Source organism: Lycorma delicatula, chromosome 6, assembly GCF_047948215.1.
Source record: "Lycorma delicatula isolate Av1 chromosome 6, ASM4794821v1, whole genome shotgun sequence".
In the NCBI taxonomy this organism is placed as follows: Eukaryota; Metazoa; Arthropoda; class Insecta; order Hemiptera; family Fulgoridae; genus Lycorma; species Lycorma delicatula.
In genome coordinates, this window is record NC_134460.1 from 74,246,931 (window position 1) to 74,264,944 (window position 18,014).

General features: G+C 30.2%; 1 protein-coding gene across 2 annotated transcripts in view; it reads left to right on the top strand.

Moving 5' to 3' along the window:
* Nhe2 (Na[+]/H[+] hydrogen exchanger 2) overlaps positions 1–18,014 on the top strand; it is a 425,961-nt gene that overhangs the window by 336,533 nt on the left and 71,414 nt on the right. For both annotated transcript variants that reach the window (XM_075367892.1, XM_075367893.1), the window contains exons 5-8: positions 7,330–7,547; positions 10,204–10,406; positions 11,876–11,965; positions 13,811–13,881. In XM_075367892.1, coding sequence (XP_075224007.1) covers positions 7,330–7,547; positions 10,204–10,406; positions 11,876–11,965; positions 13,811–13,881 — 582 coding nt within the window. The remainder of the gene's footprint in view (positions 1–7,329; positions 7,548–10,203; positions 10,407–11,875; positions 11,966–13,810; positions 13,882–18,014) is intronic.

The following is an 18,014-nucleotide window of genomic DNA, read 5'->3' on the forward strand; positions in this document are numbered from 1 at the left end:
GATTTTCTTCTAATGTCATTTCAGTTCTTTTTTTTTTCAATTCTTTCTATCATCTTACTTATATCTTCATCTACCCACCTTTTTTTAAGTCTAACTTTCTATTTTTTCCCCCTTTATTACTTTCTAAAATGTTGTTTTTGCTGGTCTTCTCTCTGGCATTCTTTACAGATAATTAAATCAACTTAATCTACTTTTTCCAATTAGCATTGACTGCTGTGGTCATAAGCTACTAAAAAATGCTAGTGGGGTGAATTAAACTGCACATAACACTAGTAATGTAGTTGATATACAAGAATTGCCATGTTATCTTAATTTTATATCCTTCAGTTTCATTTAAGGAGGTTATTGTTCTTCCTTTGCATGTTCAGTTGTTGCAGAACTGTCGGGTTGTAAATGATATAGTTTACCATTTTATCCATGAACCTAATTATATTTTATATTTTTTTTATTATTTTGTTGTTATTTCCCATTTTTTATTATCACATTTAAATGCATCCCTGACAATCATCTTATTTTTCCTAATATCTTAAAATAGTTGAATATATATTTATATATTTTCTGAATTCTTAAACAAAATATCAGAGGGTAGTATGTCAACATTATGTTTTATGTAAAGCTAAGTATTCTATTCACGTAATACAATTATTAGTTTTTTTCAAACTAAAAGGCAATTTATTCTACTTTGCAACTGTGCAAAAGTATATACTTTTATATTACTTTCTATAATTAGTTCATAAAAATAATGTATTTTCTGAAAATATGGACCCAAAAGGTACAGGAAGAATTTAAAAATCTACAAGAAATTATAAAAAATAAGAAATATTCAACTTGGTGGTATTCCCTAACAGCAGTTCTTCCCTAAGGAAAGTGAAGATGTAATGAAACAATATAGTTTTTTCAGTTAGGAGTACAAATAATAATTTAAAAAATGTACGAATGTTCTAAAGAACTAGTATTATTTAGAAAAACAGTGCCATAAAAAAAATTTACATGTCAGAGGGAAAATATTTTGCAAAAAACATTGACTTGTCTAAAAGACTGTGCATGACTTCCAAGGGAAGTTAGACACATCTGTCGTCTCTCAGGTTAATAGTGTTGCACAGTTTTTTTATTTCAGGACCAACAAGTTAAGTTTGTAATCAACATTGTGGTTTGGCTTTATTTATACCTATCTTTGATTTCTGGCAAAAATCTAGCATTATTATTTTTTCATTATTTAATTTAACTCTGACATGAAAAAGGTACTGACTATTTGGCATCATCATTTTGTTATTACACAAATTTAAGAACATGTACTCTGCTGAATGATTGCAAAGAATAGATTAAAAATATGTTGTAAATTAGTACTGATTTCTAAATTGATTAACCATAAGTAAAATATATAATACTGCTTTTAATGAGAAAGATTATAGAAGGTAAATTCTCTGTGAGGAAAAGGTTAAACCACTAGCACAGAAAAAAATAAATCAATTATAAGAAAAAAATGTTCTATATAAAGAGAGTATCAACAAACTCTCCTTTTGTAACCTATTCTACTCATGAAAATAAGGAAAACGTTCATATAAATATGTATTCTAAATAGGCTTACCGTATGTCCAGGATTAGCCTGGACAGTCCTGGTTTTTTTAGTGCTGTCCGAGGTAATGTCTGGGATTGCAAAAATGTCCAGGGTTTGAGAATTTTATGGTTAGTGAGGATTTTTTCGTATTTTTAGACCTATATGTTCGACATCGCGCTTTTAAACATTCTGTTATGGCTGTGCATCTCTCAGCTGACCTTGGAGCAAATGCTGATGTTGATTTTGATGGAAGCGTGGCTACTAGTCTAGCCACAATTTTTTACTTAGTCATTTGGCAATACAACAGGGCAATGTGTTTATGTTGTTTGTGAAGTAGCTCGTTACACATTTTTGATCATTTTATCTCTATTTGTTTTTGTCTCTTTGTTTAGCAATGGGCAAAAGAAAATGTGTTTAATTTTAACCTGCAACAGGAATACAAATTTGTAAAATTGTGTAATTACAGTAACAATGAATGTGTTTATTGCACACTATGTACTGGAGAATTTTCTGTTCCACATAAAGGAAAGGGTGATATTGAAGACCACATGAAAACAGCTAAACATAAGTGCTATTAATGCTACTCTTCAGCAAACATAAGAGATTTTTTGAAAGCCATAGATGGGAGTGTGCTGCTAAAGAAGCTACATTTTCATACCGCATTGCTAGACACGAACTCATTCAAAACATCAGACTGCACATCTAAACTGGTTAAAAAGTTATATGACCCAAAATTTTCATCTACTAAAACCAAAACCAAGGCAATTATTGTTATTGTTATTTTTGCCATTTATATTTGATAATGTGTTGTGTGTTTTGGAAAACATTAATTATGTAATAGTAACGATGGATAGCTCAAACAGAAGTGATGTAAAACTTGTTCTGATTGTTGTAAGATATTTCAGTCTGGAGGAAGGAATTCAAGTTAAACTTTTAAATTTCAATGAAGTGTCTGGTGAAACTGTTCAAATTTTGACTCGGTATCTTTTGCAGTATGTGAAAAAACACAAACTGAAGAAAAATTGGTTTGTTGTACTGCTGATAACACAGCAGTAATTTTGGTGGTCTGACAAGAAATGGGAATGAAAATGTGTTCAGAAAAATTCAAAGTGATTTAGATAGATATATATGAGGTGCAACAATAAAGTAATGAGACTGATTTTTCTTTGCAAGATGTGGCAACCCTGCAGCTTGCGTAGGCACACATTCTTTGACCTTGGTCTATAAGCATAAGCTACTTCTAGTCCAAGCGGCACATTGATGCAACTGCTCAGTCGTGAGTTGTGCTGTAATAAGTGAACACATGCTTGTGTCTCTCGTCACAGAAATGAAACCGCAAAATATTGCGAAACGGTATGCCATTTCTTTTTGTGTTAAATTGGGTGAAAACACGACGACAACTTATGGTAAGCTTCAGAAGGCTTTTGGAGAGGAAGTTATGTCAAGAGCTTAAGTTTTTCAATGGCATAAAACTTTTAGTGAAGGCAGAACGAATGTTGAAGATGAAGACCGCAATGGACGACCATCAACCTCACGGATAGATGTCAACTTGACCAGGGTGCGTGAAATCGTACGATCTGATCGAAGATTATCCGTGAAAATTATTACAGAAGAACTCAACATCAATCGAGAAACGGTTCGTCTAATTTAACTGAAGATCTTGGCATGAGAAAGATTTGTGCAAAAATTGTTCCCAAAAATCTCACACAACAACAGCGAGAAACATGGAAAAATGTGGCAGCCGATTTGTTAGAGCAAACGGAAATCAATCCAGATTTGTTGAGCCATGTTATCACTGGTGATGAAGGTTGGTTTTTTCAATACGATCCAGAGACAAAACGCCAAAGTTCGCAATGGTGCTCAAAGGGGCCACCCAGACCAAAAAAAGCTCGCATGTCAAAGTCAAAAGTGAAATGCATGCTTGTGTGCTTCTTCGATTCCAAGGGAATTGTTCATAAAGAGTGGGTGCCTCCTGGACAAACAGTTAACCAATATTTCTACTTCGTAAACGAAGTACTACTTACGAAAGACTTCGTAAACAAGTTCTTCGTGTCCGTGCCAACATTGCTGATAATTGGATTCTGCATCACAATAATGTGCCATCCCATACTACTCTGTCAGTACAGCAATTTTTAACCTCAAAACAAATTTCAGTACTACCACAGCCACCTTATTCACCAGATATCGCTCTGTGCGACTTTTTTCTATTTCCAAGAGTCAAAATGGCGGTCAAGGGACACCATTTTCAAACAACACAAGATGTCCAAGAAGCTGTGACGAGGGTCTTGGAGGATATTACAGAAGATGAGTTCCAGAAATGTTACCATCAATGGCAGAAGCGCTGGAATAAGTGTGTGCAATCAGAGAGGAACTACTTTGAAGGAGACAACACTAAACATGACTAAAACGGTAAGCAACTTTTTTTTTCACATCAGTCTCATTACTTTATTGTCGCACCTCGTATATTAGGAATTGGTTGTTCAGTCCACATTGTACACAGTTCAGTACAAAGAGCATGTGATTCTCTACCCCTGGACATAGAAATTATTGTTATAAAAATTTATAAATATTTTCACATATATACAGAAAGAGTAACGAAACTTAGAGAGTCCTGTAAATTTGTGGAAATAGATTACAAAAAAGTATTATCTCATAGCAGCACAGGGTTTCTTAGTTTGTTACCTGCAATAGGAAGAATTCTTTCCATTTTTTATGGCCTAAATTCATACTTCTCATCTTGTGACAAATGCCCAAAATTATTTGATTTTTTTTAAATCTGGAAAGTGAACTGTTTTTGAAGTTTTTGTATAGTACTCTACAGTTATTTTTTTAATGTAGTTCTGAAATTGGAAGCTAATTCTACCACAGCAACAGTAGCATTTCAGACATATTCTGAATTAATTTGTCAACTTCAGGAAATAAAATCCCACAAATTTATACCATCTTCTGCCAAAGAATTGCTACACACTCTAAAAGAAAATAATGATGTTCAGGAACAAAAATTCTTCTCAAGTATAGACAATTTTTATAATTCTAGTATCCAATACTTAGAATTGTAGAGAACCAATTTTGACAAAGTTAGTAAGTTTCAGTGGATAAATTTGCCAACTGAAATTGCCTGGTCTGATTTAGAAGAGAGTGCATAAGTTGTTAATGAAATTATAAAAGATTCCATAAATATTGGTGACTTATTTGATGAACGTATATTGTTGAACCAGGTAATTCAAAAGCAAAGGGTAGTTTGTTTTTCAAGTTCTGAAAAAGTACCAGATACTATTGAAAAGAAGTGGAAAGCAATTTTTAAGGTGTTTCAAAAGATTGATATTTCATGTTGCAATATTTCTAAAATGGTTGAGTTTGCGACGTTTTACCTGGGACATCGCTCCAGTTGAGAGAGGTTTTTCAATTAGGAAAAAATTTTCTCGAAAAATTTTCAATTGCTCCAGAAAATTTTTCTGGAGCATGGTCTCCAGAAAAGGGTAGACTTTCAGTATCTGCTGTTAAACATTTGTAAAAAAAAATTGCTGTTAAAAGATTTAATGAAATTTGGAAGTTACGCAACAATTGTAAAATTAAGGTAAATAAATAAAAATTACTTAGATAATTTTTTTATTAATGACAGAAATACAATAAATTATTTGAAAAATTACTATTTCAAAGTTGGCAATAAGATAACAACTATTGTCAACAATACACAATCACAATAATGTATTAGTGTTTAAATCATTCTGTAAAATACATTAAGGATATCGGGTACTGGGAACTGTGCTGTCATTAGTGAAGATTTTCTGTTGATTTTTGTTTGAACGTGATCGGTTTGCAATTGAAGTAATGCCGTACTTATTTACAACAGAGGAATATGCTGACATTTTGGGCCCGTGTAGTGGAACACTACAGCTGCTGCAGTAGAATATGAAATACATTTTCTGAATCGCTGGATGCCAGATCCCAAAACAATTACCACAACTTTTAGAAATCATCGGGAAACAGGTTCACTACCTAGTATTCTTACCAGCTTCGAACAATCTGCCCAACACAATACTATTATTGACAAAATTATTATAGATGCAATCTAGGTGTCAGTACACAATGTCTTTTTAAGCGGATCGCAGTTTTGCATTTGATGGTTTGGAGGACACTTAAACAAAATAAGTTTTATCCTTATCATAAACAGACATTTCAACATCTACACCCAGGAAACGGTCCGCTTTGCCTGGAGTTCTGCAACTGGTGGAATACTAATCGACTACTTTATAAGTATGTCTTACTTACTAAAGAGACAAATTTCATTCGTGATGGCATTAACTTTCGCAATGAGCACACAAGGGCAGAAGTAAATCCTCATGAAATGGTGGAAGGCAATTTTTATACAGATTTAGCATCAACATATGGTGCGGCCTTCTTCACAATCAACTCTTTGGACTGTTCACATTACCTGGCCGCTGATGTCTACTTGCAGTTTCTTCAAGAAGAATTGCCGCAAGAGTCTGAAGATGTTCCTGTAGCACTGAGATGCAAAGTTTACTTCCAGAACGATGGAATGCTTCCCCACTCTCTTGTGCCATTCCTACTCACTTAAATCATCATTTTCCTTAGTTATGGATTGATTGTGCAGGTCCACGTTCCTGGCGAGCAAGATCACCTGATCTAATACCTTTAGTTTTTTGCATCTGAGATAAATGAGAAATTTGGATACAAAACAAAAATACATTCTCATGAGGAATTAATTGTACACATTATGGATGAGATTGAGCCACTAAAGATAGCTCTCATAACTAAAAACAGCAACAAAAGCAGTACAGAAGCATGCCAAGAAATGTGTTGAAAATGGCGGGCTCACTTTGAACATGTATTATAAACTGGTACGTACAATGCACTTTGATCTAGTGTACTCTTTCTAAATAAATTTCAAATTTTTCTGACCTTTTTTGTTTCATTCATCTTATCTTACACCATTTTGTTTAAAATTAAATTTCCTACAAGTTTACATGTTTACTCATATATCAAAGTTATTGTAGGTTAAACATAAAAAAAAGCAGAGTTTCTTACCCCAACCCACCAGGTTGGTCTAGTGGTGAACGCATCTACCCAAATCAGTTGATTTGGAAGTCGAAAGTTCCAGCGTTCAAGTCCTAGTAAAGTCAGTTATTCTTACACGGATTTGAATACTAGATCGTGGATACCAGTGTTCTTTGGTGGTTGGGTTTTAATTAACCACACATCTCAGAAATGGTCGAACTGAGACTGTACAAGACTACACTTCATTTACACTCATACATATCATCCTCATTCATCCTTTGAAGTATTATCTGAAAGGTAATTATTGGAGGCTAAACAGGAAAAAGAAAAGGGTTTCTTACCCCAATTTATTTTATTTTCACCCTATATTTCTAAAAAACTTCTGCAGATATGGTTCCAGGACCTGTATTATTCATTTTTCAGGTCAAAAATCATAAGAAATCACTAATTTCGCCCATTAATTAACATCCTAAAAATCTCAGTATAACATCACTTCGTCAGAAATCACAACTGAAATCTGAGGGAAATCACTAGCCATAACTTGCAAAGGAAGCAGTTTAGGATATATGTTTATATGAACTTTTTCCATTATTTTCACAAGTAGAATAGATTATAAAAGACCCGGGAGAACGTCATGATACACTCTGTATATCTCTTTGAATGATAAAAAATTGTGTACTGTCAAAAAATTGAATGTATCTTTACTGGAGAATTGTATGATCTTTTTCTATATATTTTATTTCATTTTGCAGAATAACATTCTGTGGTATAACAATGAAAAATTATGTTGAAGCAAACATATCACATAAATCACATACAACTGTAAAATATGCAATGAAAATGTTAAGTTCATCATCAGAAACCATTATTTTTATGTTCCTTGGAGTGGCCACTGTAAATGATAGCCATGACTGGAATACTTGGTTTGTTATATTGACCATTGCCTTCTGTTCTTTCTTCCGTGCCCTTGGTATGTTGGTTTTTTTAATTATATTAAGGCATGACATGTTTTAAGATTTAATAGTAATATTATTAATTTATCACAGATCTGAAATTTTGTATTTTTAAGAACTTTATTTTAAATTGAAATATTTCATTAATAAAAATGTGTGGTAAATTAACAACAAAGCAGATGCATTTAATTCTTACCAGCCTGATGCTGGTGGTTAACCTGCTGGATTGGTCTTGTGGTGAACTCGTCATCACAAATCAGCTGATTTCAAAGTTGAGAGTTCTAAATTTCAAATCCTAGTAAGGGTACTTACTTTTATGCAGATTTGAATACTAGATTGTGGTGTTCTTTGGTGGTTTTATTTTTCCCTCTTTAACCTTTGAGACCACCGTTAGGTATTGCTTCAGAGGATGTGATGAACAATTTTGTAGCATGTGTGAAAATGCCATGCCTGACCCGTCAGGCATGGCATTTTTCATGGAGGTCCTGGGTTCGAATTGGGATTCGAACCCTGGACCTCCAGATGAAAGACTGAGACGCTACCACTCACGTCTCTGAGGCTGGCTTTCTTTGGTGGTTGGGTTTCAATTAACCACACATCTCAGGAATGATTGACCTAAGACTGTACAAGACTACACTTCATTTACAATCATACATATCATAGTCATTTATACTCTGAAGTAATACCTTACAGTGGTTCTGAAGGCTAAACAGAAAAAGAAAGCCTGATACTGGTTATGTTAACTGGCATAAAGGATTGTTATTAGACTCGTCTGTTAATCCAGAAAATCCCGTTAAACTGGAGTCTGTTAATATGAGGACTACTGTATGGGATGTGATAAAAGAATAATAAGAATTTTAATATTTAAAAAACAATTTACCTGTTCTATATTAGTATTGTCCTCTTCAAAGTAGTCCCCCAGAGATGACGCTTATGCTAGCATTTCTTCCAATATTCAAGACTTTTTTTTGGTAGAATGTAGTATTTCTGCTACAGCTTTAAGTTCAGCTAGAGAATTTTTCCTTTTTTCATTTATCATCATAAATTGTTATCCTTTTGATGTCCTCTTAATTGGTAGAAACAAGAAAAAGTTGCAGGATATCAAGTTTGGAGAACTCAAAGGGTGATGAAACATACCAAGGCGGCATTAGTGTGATGTTATTTTTGGCTAAATAATTATGAATTAATAGCAGAGTGTGAACTGGAGTGTTATGGATGACATCATTCTAATAAAAAGCCAGTGGAGAACCTTAACAATCGATTGAACTTGGTGTGCTTTTTTCTGGATCTTAAGGAAGTTTCTATTGGACCTTCATTTTAATATCATAACTATACCTACTGTTATGATGCATTTGAGTAATTCTGAGTCATCAGCAATGTCAGCTTACAATTGTTGTTCTGTGAGTTGCTTTTGTTGAAAATTCAACAGTTTTGTTCATTAGTGAGGTGAAGTCTTGAACAGTCAGGCTGACCATATGTGAGACATGTGGTTAATTGAAACCCAACCACCAAAGAATTCTGGTATTCACAATCTAGAATTCAAATAGAAGTAAAGGCACCTACGATTACTAGAATTCATACCTGAGAATTCTTGATTTCACAATCAGCTGATTTACGACAATAAGTTTTACCACTAAACCAACCCAGTGGGTTATTTGTTATATTGTTTAATAGGGAATAAGTAATACAATTTTTACAACTTATTTTTTTTAGGTTTATTAATAAATACTTCTGAAGCTATTTTGCACAGAACAAGAATGTTTACCTATTTATAGCATGTATGAATTATTTTTATATAAAACTACTTACGTAGTGTCGAATGAATGTTTTTCAGCCTGAAGTTGGTGAATTCTTCATTTATATCAAAATGTTTTAATAACTATAAAAATTTAAATAAATCCATGTGTTTGTGTTTGTTTGTAACATCAACTTTTTTATCTTGGCTTGCTACAGAAAAAATTAAAATATTATCACAAAACTCACTCACTCAAATAGGTAATGTAAAGAGTTCCTAACAAGTCAGTATAAAACATAATTGTAAAATCAGAAATGAATCATTGTCATAAGTCTTTGCATTATAAGAAAATATTTGAATTATAAAAAAAGTAGTTGTAATTAGTTGAAATTGTAGTAATTGTGATTAGTTGTATTATAAGAAAATAGTTGAAAAAATATGACTACTATTTTATCAGCCAATTCAAAAACAATTAATTGTTTAATTTTTTTAGTTTTAGTTGGGGTTTTTTTTTTGTTATATGTTTATTTCTCATTTTTATAATGCAAAAGCATTTTTTCCCTCTCAAAAGAAAAAAATTCAAAAATCACAGTAAGGTGTGGTATGTTTTTCTTACCAAAGGTATTCAGGTTTTTAGCCCAAAATAGTTAGGTTTCCTAAATTATTTTTAATGTTATTTATTGTTGTTTGACAATTTTCTATAGGTTATTTTCAGCAAGATAATTGTCATTAAATTTACCGGTTGGTAACACTTCTGTAAATAATGTTTTTATGTTTATATTTTTTTTAATTCATTTGAATGTTTGGTAAATTTTTCCTTTTTTTACTTTGATTTTTTTTTGTGTTATAGATCAAAATAATGTTTGTATGTTATTTCATACATACTTTGTCATAAAAGTATATTTATTTTAATATTGTTTATGTTTATGTTCCCATAGGTGTTATTATTCTAACAGCAGTTGTTAATCGATTCAGATTATATAAACTAAATAAAGTTGACAAATTTGTTATGTCTTATGGCGGCCTAAGAGGTGCGGTAGCTTTTGCTCTTGTGTTATTAATCGATCCACATCATATCAAACTCCAGCCAATGTTTGTTACAACTACTATAGCTGTTATATACTTCACTGTATTTTTCCAGGTAAACATTTTAACATTATTATTCAGTGGCTTAAATCTTGTTATAAATATCAAAGGAAAAATTATTATGAAGTAAGAATTTTCCTTCATAGAACATAGTATAGTATAAAACACAAGGTCTCAAAAAAAAGAAATAATATATTGAATATATTTTAGAGCATGTTCTTACAGGAAAGAGCTTTAGGTGATCCAAAGTGTACTGTGGTTTCTCTAAATGAAATAATATTGTAAAATGTAATCATAGCTAGAAGTTTATGTCCTTGATTGAAATCTTTTCCTGGGGTTTTATAGTATTAGTATTAAATTTTATGTTAGTAACTCTTAGCGAACTGTCTTAAAGATGAGAAAGCGAAAGATGAGAAAGCGATTGGTAGATTGTACAAACTGGTGTGTAATATTTACGAAAAAGGGGAAGTTTCATCAGCTTCAAAAAGAGCGTTATAGTCATGCTACCAAAGAAAGCACGAGCAGATAAATTTGAAGAATACAGAATAATTAGCTTAACTAGTCATGCATCAAAAATCTTAAGTAGAATTCTGTACAGAAGAATTGAGAGGAAAATGGAAGAAGTGTTAGAAGACCAATTTGGTTTCAGGAAAAGTATAAGGATAAGGAAAGCAATACTTAGCGATCAGAATAATAGTAGATGGAAGATTAAAGAAAAACAAAACAACACACTTGGCATTTATAGACCTAGAAAAGGCATTCGATAACATAGAATGGAATAAAATGTTCAGCATTTTAAAAAACTTAGGGTTCAAATACAGGAATAGAAGAACGATTGCTAACATTTGCAGGAACCAAACAGTAACAGTAATAATTGAAGAACATAAGAAAGAAGCCGTAATAAGAAAGGGAGTCCGACAAGGATATCCGTTACTTTTTAATCTTTACATAGAACTAGCAGTTAATGATGTTAAAGAACTATTTAGATCCGGAGTAACAGTACAAGATGAATAGATAAAGATGCTACGATTTGCTGATGATATAGTAATTCTAGCTGAGAGTAAAAAGGATTTAGAAGAAACTATGAACGCCATGGATGAAGTCCTATGCAAGAATCTTTATCAAATGATTTTCTTTCCTTACGTAGGTCCCTTGTACCATATTTGTACCCATTCTCTTTTCTTTTCAGCTTAACTGTTGATAGCTCCTGATATCACCATCTTCTTTTAATTTTGTTCATGTATTTGGTAAATATAGTTTTGTAAATGAATGTTACCAATTAATTTTTGGTAAATTAGCCAGATAAAAATTTACGTTTCTGAATTAAAGCATATCAATTATATATTTTTCCAAAAAACAATCGTCAATCAGAATCATTACTATGGAGGAAACTTCAAATCATAAAAAAAATTATTGGTGAATTAAAAAAAAACTCAGGATTTTCATCATGAATATTATTTGTATTAAATAAAATAAAATATTTTGTTACATATGGGAAGTATTTATATAGCATTTATTTTACAGGGTATAACAATTAAACCATTAGTAAAAATTCTTAATGTTAAACGAGCAGAAAAAAGAAAACCAACAATGAATGAACGAATCCATGAACGGGTAAGTTATTAATTATTATAATGTGATAGTTTATTGTAATTTTATTTTGAATACTCTAGAATTAAATTTATAATTATTTTATTTATATTGTATGTAGTACATAATTTAACAACCTTGAATTATGAGATCTCTTCAAAAAGAATCTGACCGTAGGCAGTGAAAAAGGTACTTACTCAATGCTTCCAATTCTAGTCACCTTAAGATTCTACACACCTAAACCATTGCTATTTCCACTGCTGGAAACATTTTTCATATTTCTCTTTTAAAATGACTACCAGCTGCATTGTGTCTTTGTCATTACATTCTCATGGCAGTCAAATTTTGACCCTTTTACCAGTATCTTCACTATTTGAACAACCATAAATCACAATAAGCATGTAGAACCTGATGAATTCTGTGCTTGATCAAGAAGTACTGGATTAAACATGAAGGATGACTGGATTCATTATTGTGATGCAACATCCACTTGTGTTCCCCACAGTTTTAGTCTCTTCTGTTGAACTGTATCCTGAAGATGATGCAGAACTCTGTGTTGAAAAAATAGTCATCATTATTTTCACTTTGCTAGTCACATGTCTTGCTTTCTTCAGTCATGGAAACGATTGTAATTTCCACTGTAATGACTGAGTTTCAGTTTCTGATTATAACAAACTCACCCAAGGTTCATCACCAGCATATCCTGTGCAGTGTGATAAAAAATCTCTTTCTATTCAAACAAAACCAGCTTTGGTTGGCACAAACTTTGAGACCCAAAATTCTCTGCATACCTAAATCGTTCATTATAATCGTGTATATAAAAATTACAGTTATAATATGACAAAATGACCTGTTTTTTTGTTATATTTTATTCAAAATAAGGACACCACGGTTGGCTAAGTATTAGTCCAATTTCTCATTTTGACTAGTGGACCCATCCTGATTATTTTAAGCAAAAAATATTAAGATAGGTGTCCTTAGTTTATATTTTTTTGTTTAATAATTTTGCTATGAAATATTGTGAAGAGAAGTATAGTATATCACATTTTCTGATTTTTCCCCTCTATTAGCATTGGTTCTAAATATGTAGATTCTGTAATCTCGTAATATTGTTGTATTTGTGGCAGCAGTGTACAATTTATACTGTGGTTATCAAGGTTATGTTTTATTGATTAAAATAAAACTAAACAAAATTTAGTGAAACTAAGTGTGTTCTTTTATTATTATGTTGTTTTACTTTTGTAAATAAATTTTTTAAAAAATTTATTTTATGTATTTCTTGTATTACATAAAATATTACAGTACATTAAATTTGTAAATACTATTTGTAGATTTAAAATAAACCTGTTCAAGAAACATTTTAAAATAAGAAATAATCTAGAATCTAATTTATTAGTTCTAGAAACATTTTTAGGTATGCCTTATGTTTTTTAGTAGTTTTACAAATTAACTTCATAAGAAAATGATTTATACAAATCATGACTTCTTTTTAAGTGCTATTTAATTTTGTGATATTTTTATATTCAGCAAAATTATATATTACTAAAGAAATAAAAATTATTAAATTTTTGAATCTTGGAGAACTATCTGTAAGTGAACTGTCTGTATAATTTTTTCTCTGCTTCCAATAAAAAGAATTTAGTGAATTTTTAGAGAGAGATATAAATACAAATTTTTAATTATCTGACAATTTAAGTACTTTAATTTATTTAATAATTTTACTATTATTTTTACACTAATAGTAATAATAATAATGCTTTCTTCAATTACTTTGTTTATTTAGCAGCTATAGAATTAGCATTATTATTTTTAGTTATTCAATATAAAAATATATTTATTTACTATTTGTTATTAATTTTCTTTATATAGATAATGGATCATACTATGGCAGGAGTAGAAGATATTTTGGGGCATCATGGTAACCATCATTTGAGGGACAGGTAACAATTGTTTTGTTTTGTATTAAAATTTATAAAATACATTTACATACAGCAAATTTTTATTTCATAAAAAAAATGATAATCACATCATTATTTCAATTTGTGTTGTTTGTGCAATCAGCAACAATTGAAATGATAAAAAAAATGAGTTTGTTGTTCCATATTTGCAATTGATCTGTTACATTTTTAGTTTTTTTCAGAAGGTGGTACTTTTCTTAAGTTAATAAAGATTAACTATCATTTATTTGTTCATAATATATTTTATGATTAGAATTAACTGGGAAAAAATTAAACCCGTTAAAAATGATTATTAACACTTTTATAGGAATATCCAGCAGTTTTTGACAATTTGCATACTAGAATGGGTTGTAGCTAAACATTCAAAATGCCAAAACTTAACTAAGTAAAGTTTGAAAACAACTTTCTTATAAGAATATTTTTTGACATTTTCAGTTGGGGCCTCCACCTCTTGTGAACTTGGTTTTTTAATTTTTTTATTTATTTTGAAAGGTTTAAGTGTAAAAGTATTTAAAATAAAAGATTACAGTGAATAAACTCCTAATTCTTTCATAGAAATTTTAATACTTTTGTTAATTGTTTTCCATTCACACGATATATTCCATGAAAAAGTTAAGAATGTATTGAGATATAATGACTTTTCTAAATATATGAAAGGCCTACAATAGTGTGCCAAGAGAAAGAGTTAATGGCTTTGTGTAAAAAAGGTCTTGGAGAAATTTGTTCAGATGACTGAAGGAATATGTGACAATTTTTTTATGTAAAGACTGTAGTAGAAGAAACAGAGAATTTTGAAATGGAAACTAGACTTAAACTGATAGTATACTGTCAATCCTTATGTTCATTATGTAACGGATAAATTTCTAAAGGAAATTAAGGGGGTAGATTAAGAAAAAGAGAAAAATATGTTTATATAGAGTTATTAAAGTAAAAGGAGAAAGTAAAAAATAGTTGTAGAAAGATCAACTAAATGTATAGAATGAAAATTTTGAAAACTGAGAATGAGGATTAGCTGAATAAAACCCATGGTTTTAATTTAAAATTGTTAGGAGAATTGGAATTTTTGGACAAACTTCAAATACTTACTTGAAATATTTCATTAAAATTTAGTGGTTTATTAAAATATAGTAGGGTGCAAAATATTATAAAATGAATAGCTTAAGTGTGAAATCAGTAGAAAAATTAAATTGGCAGGAAATGTTGAGATTATGAGAACAGCTTGGAATAAGAAAGTAATAGTCACATGCAAAGAAACATTATTAATATTGTGTATCAATCATTACTGAACGAGTTGGGACATGAGGAAAAACTCAAATGGAGGATAATGAAATATACAAATAATTAAAATTAATTTTTTTAAAAATATGCTAGGATAAAAACAGATTGTGACAAAAATCTAAATATATGGAAGGTTAGAATGGAAATTATCAGTTAGCGAAATGCAAAGAATAGTAGATAGAAAAAAAGCAAAAGGAATCTTTTAAATTGGTTTAACAGGGTATAATATGAAGATGTAGATCTAGGAAGAGGTATTGAATAAGTTAAAAGATGTTGTAGGAAGGTGAGAAAACACTGAAGATATATTTTTGAATAGGAATAACAGAAGATGATGAATTTCCACATGTATCCAAAGATTATTTTAAAAATAGAATGAAGAAGAGAAAATTCTATCAGAATTTTGGTTAGAGGTTTTGGAGTTTTGGTCCTGACAATAGTAAAGAAATGATGTCTAGAAGGATATGAGTTTATTCAATGTGTAATTTATATCAAAATAAATTATGACTATTTTTACCTGAGCAGTTGGAAATTGGACAATCATCGTTGATCTATACACTAGTGAACCTTTATATAAATGATATGTTAACATGCTGATAAAGGATTAATGTTTTTGTTTAATAAGCATTAATCCTTTATCAATAATTTACATTTAATGGTAATTTTTGGTTTTACACTGTTTGGAAGTTTGTAGTTGCTATTACAAATTACTTTCAAATCCAGTATTCCTCCTATTGTAATTTTAAGTAAGCTTTGGACTTAAAGTTTATTTATTTATTTCTTTGCATTATGTCATGTTTTCAATTATTTGTACAGTGCACAGGATGTAAATAAAAACTTGCTTGTACAAGGCAGACAGTCGCTGTGCAGGGCATTACACCACTCTTTTATCATAACATTAGGCTCACTCAGAAAGTGAGTATTCTGCAATATAGTGTGTTTTATAACTATTTTCATAAATAGCAAAAATTCTTTCCACAATTATAATTTATTATCACTTTGTTTAATTTCAGACAATAATTTTTTTTTAATATTTAGGATACAGATATTTCTTACTGTACACAGTATAAAAATGAATAGTTTATACTTCTATTAATAAATTATTATTACACTCCCTCTATCAAGTGATCCATAAAATGAATGACCATTTTATATGAACAAAAGTTATCAAAATACCTCATTTAAGTTATATTTAAATGCATTGTTGTAATGGGTATTAGTATTGTTAATGATGTTTATAGTTATAAACATCATCATTAAATAATAGGCCTATACCCTACAAATTATAGTAATTTATTAATATCTTAGACATTTCATACATATTCATAGAAAAGCTGAGTAATTTTTTTTTTTCGCATTGTTGACTAATATTCAATACTAAAGTTTACTTTTCATTTTCAATAAACTGATTTAGTTCAATTCTTGGCCTGTCCCGGTACAAATTGTATAGTTATTTCCTTCTGTAATATGTAGCATATTAGTTAATGTTTTGTATGTATTAATGAATTTATATGATTTTTACATTTTTGTTAGTTTTTGCAATGTTTGATTTTTAGTTTGTTTTTAAATTAAACTAAAAATCTGTTAGTAGATTAGACAGTTTTGATCAAGGTGTTTTAAGAAGAATAATTAACAACTTTCGCGCAAAACATAATGAACTGCTTACATTAAATAAGTTATGTGAAGAACTTCAAAAGAGTATTCAATTTAAAAGTTCTAGAACTACACTAGCAGCTATCCTGAAAGAGTTATGGTTTAAGTTTAATTTTTAATCTTAGTTAATGTTATAGTTTAATTTTTTTTGCAATGGCAGAATTTAAATCTATAGTTAATAATAAAAAGCTCCATAGTCAAGGTTGTGAAATAGTTAATAATGTATACAATTTTATGAAGAAAGAAGCTATAAAGTTAGGAAAATTAGAAGTTGACAAAGATTTAATATGCATTCAGAAATATGAAGAAAGAACTGCTGCAGCTTGTGAGATTTCAAGATCACAAGTTCAAAAACTTCTAAAAAAGTAGGATCTTCTTAAATCTAAGTTGCAGTCATGTTCATTCAGCAAACTAAAAAAGTTTAAACAACATTCAAAACTTGTTAGTGGATTAAACAATTTTGATCAAGGTGTTTTAAGAAGAATAGTTAATTTTTACGCAAAACATAACGAACTACTTACATTAAATAAATTAACATGAATAATTTTAAAAGAGTATTAAATTTAAAGGTTCCAAATCTAGACTAGCAGTTATCCTGAAAGAAATAGGGTTTAAGTGGTATAAAGTTGATTATAATAGGAAATGTTTGATTGAGAAAGAAATCATTCAGTGAAAGAAGACATAATATTTAAGAAAAATGATCAATTACAGTAAAGAAAATTCTTCAGTTCTTTATTTGGATGAATCATATATCTTAACTTCCCATTCGACAAAAAAATTGTGGTCGGATGACAGCAGTGCAGAAGTAAAAGTGCTGATTAATAAAGGTGAGGTTAATCATAAGCCATGCTTCTTTTTCCACAGTTCATTCTGAACATGATGTTAACTTGGAAAACAAGTTCAGAAAGCAGTGACTATCGTGACTATCATGACAATGTGAATAACAACAATTTCATGAAGTGGCATCTGAAAAATTAATTCCTGGTCTTACCCCCAGTCAGTGGTTGTTATTGATAATGCACCATACCACAAATCACTTCTAGAGAAACCTCCAAATTCAAATGACAGGAAAAGTGGCATGATTAATTCTTAAAAAAGAACAATATTGCATTTAATAAAGCAACATTAAAATTGTAATAATTGTATGCATAATTAAATCACACAGAAATTAAAAAAAAGTACCATTT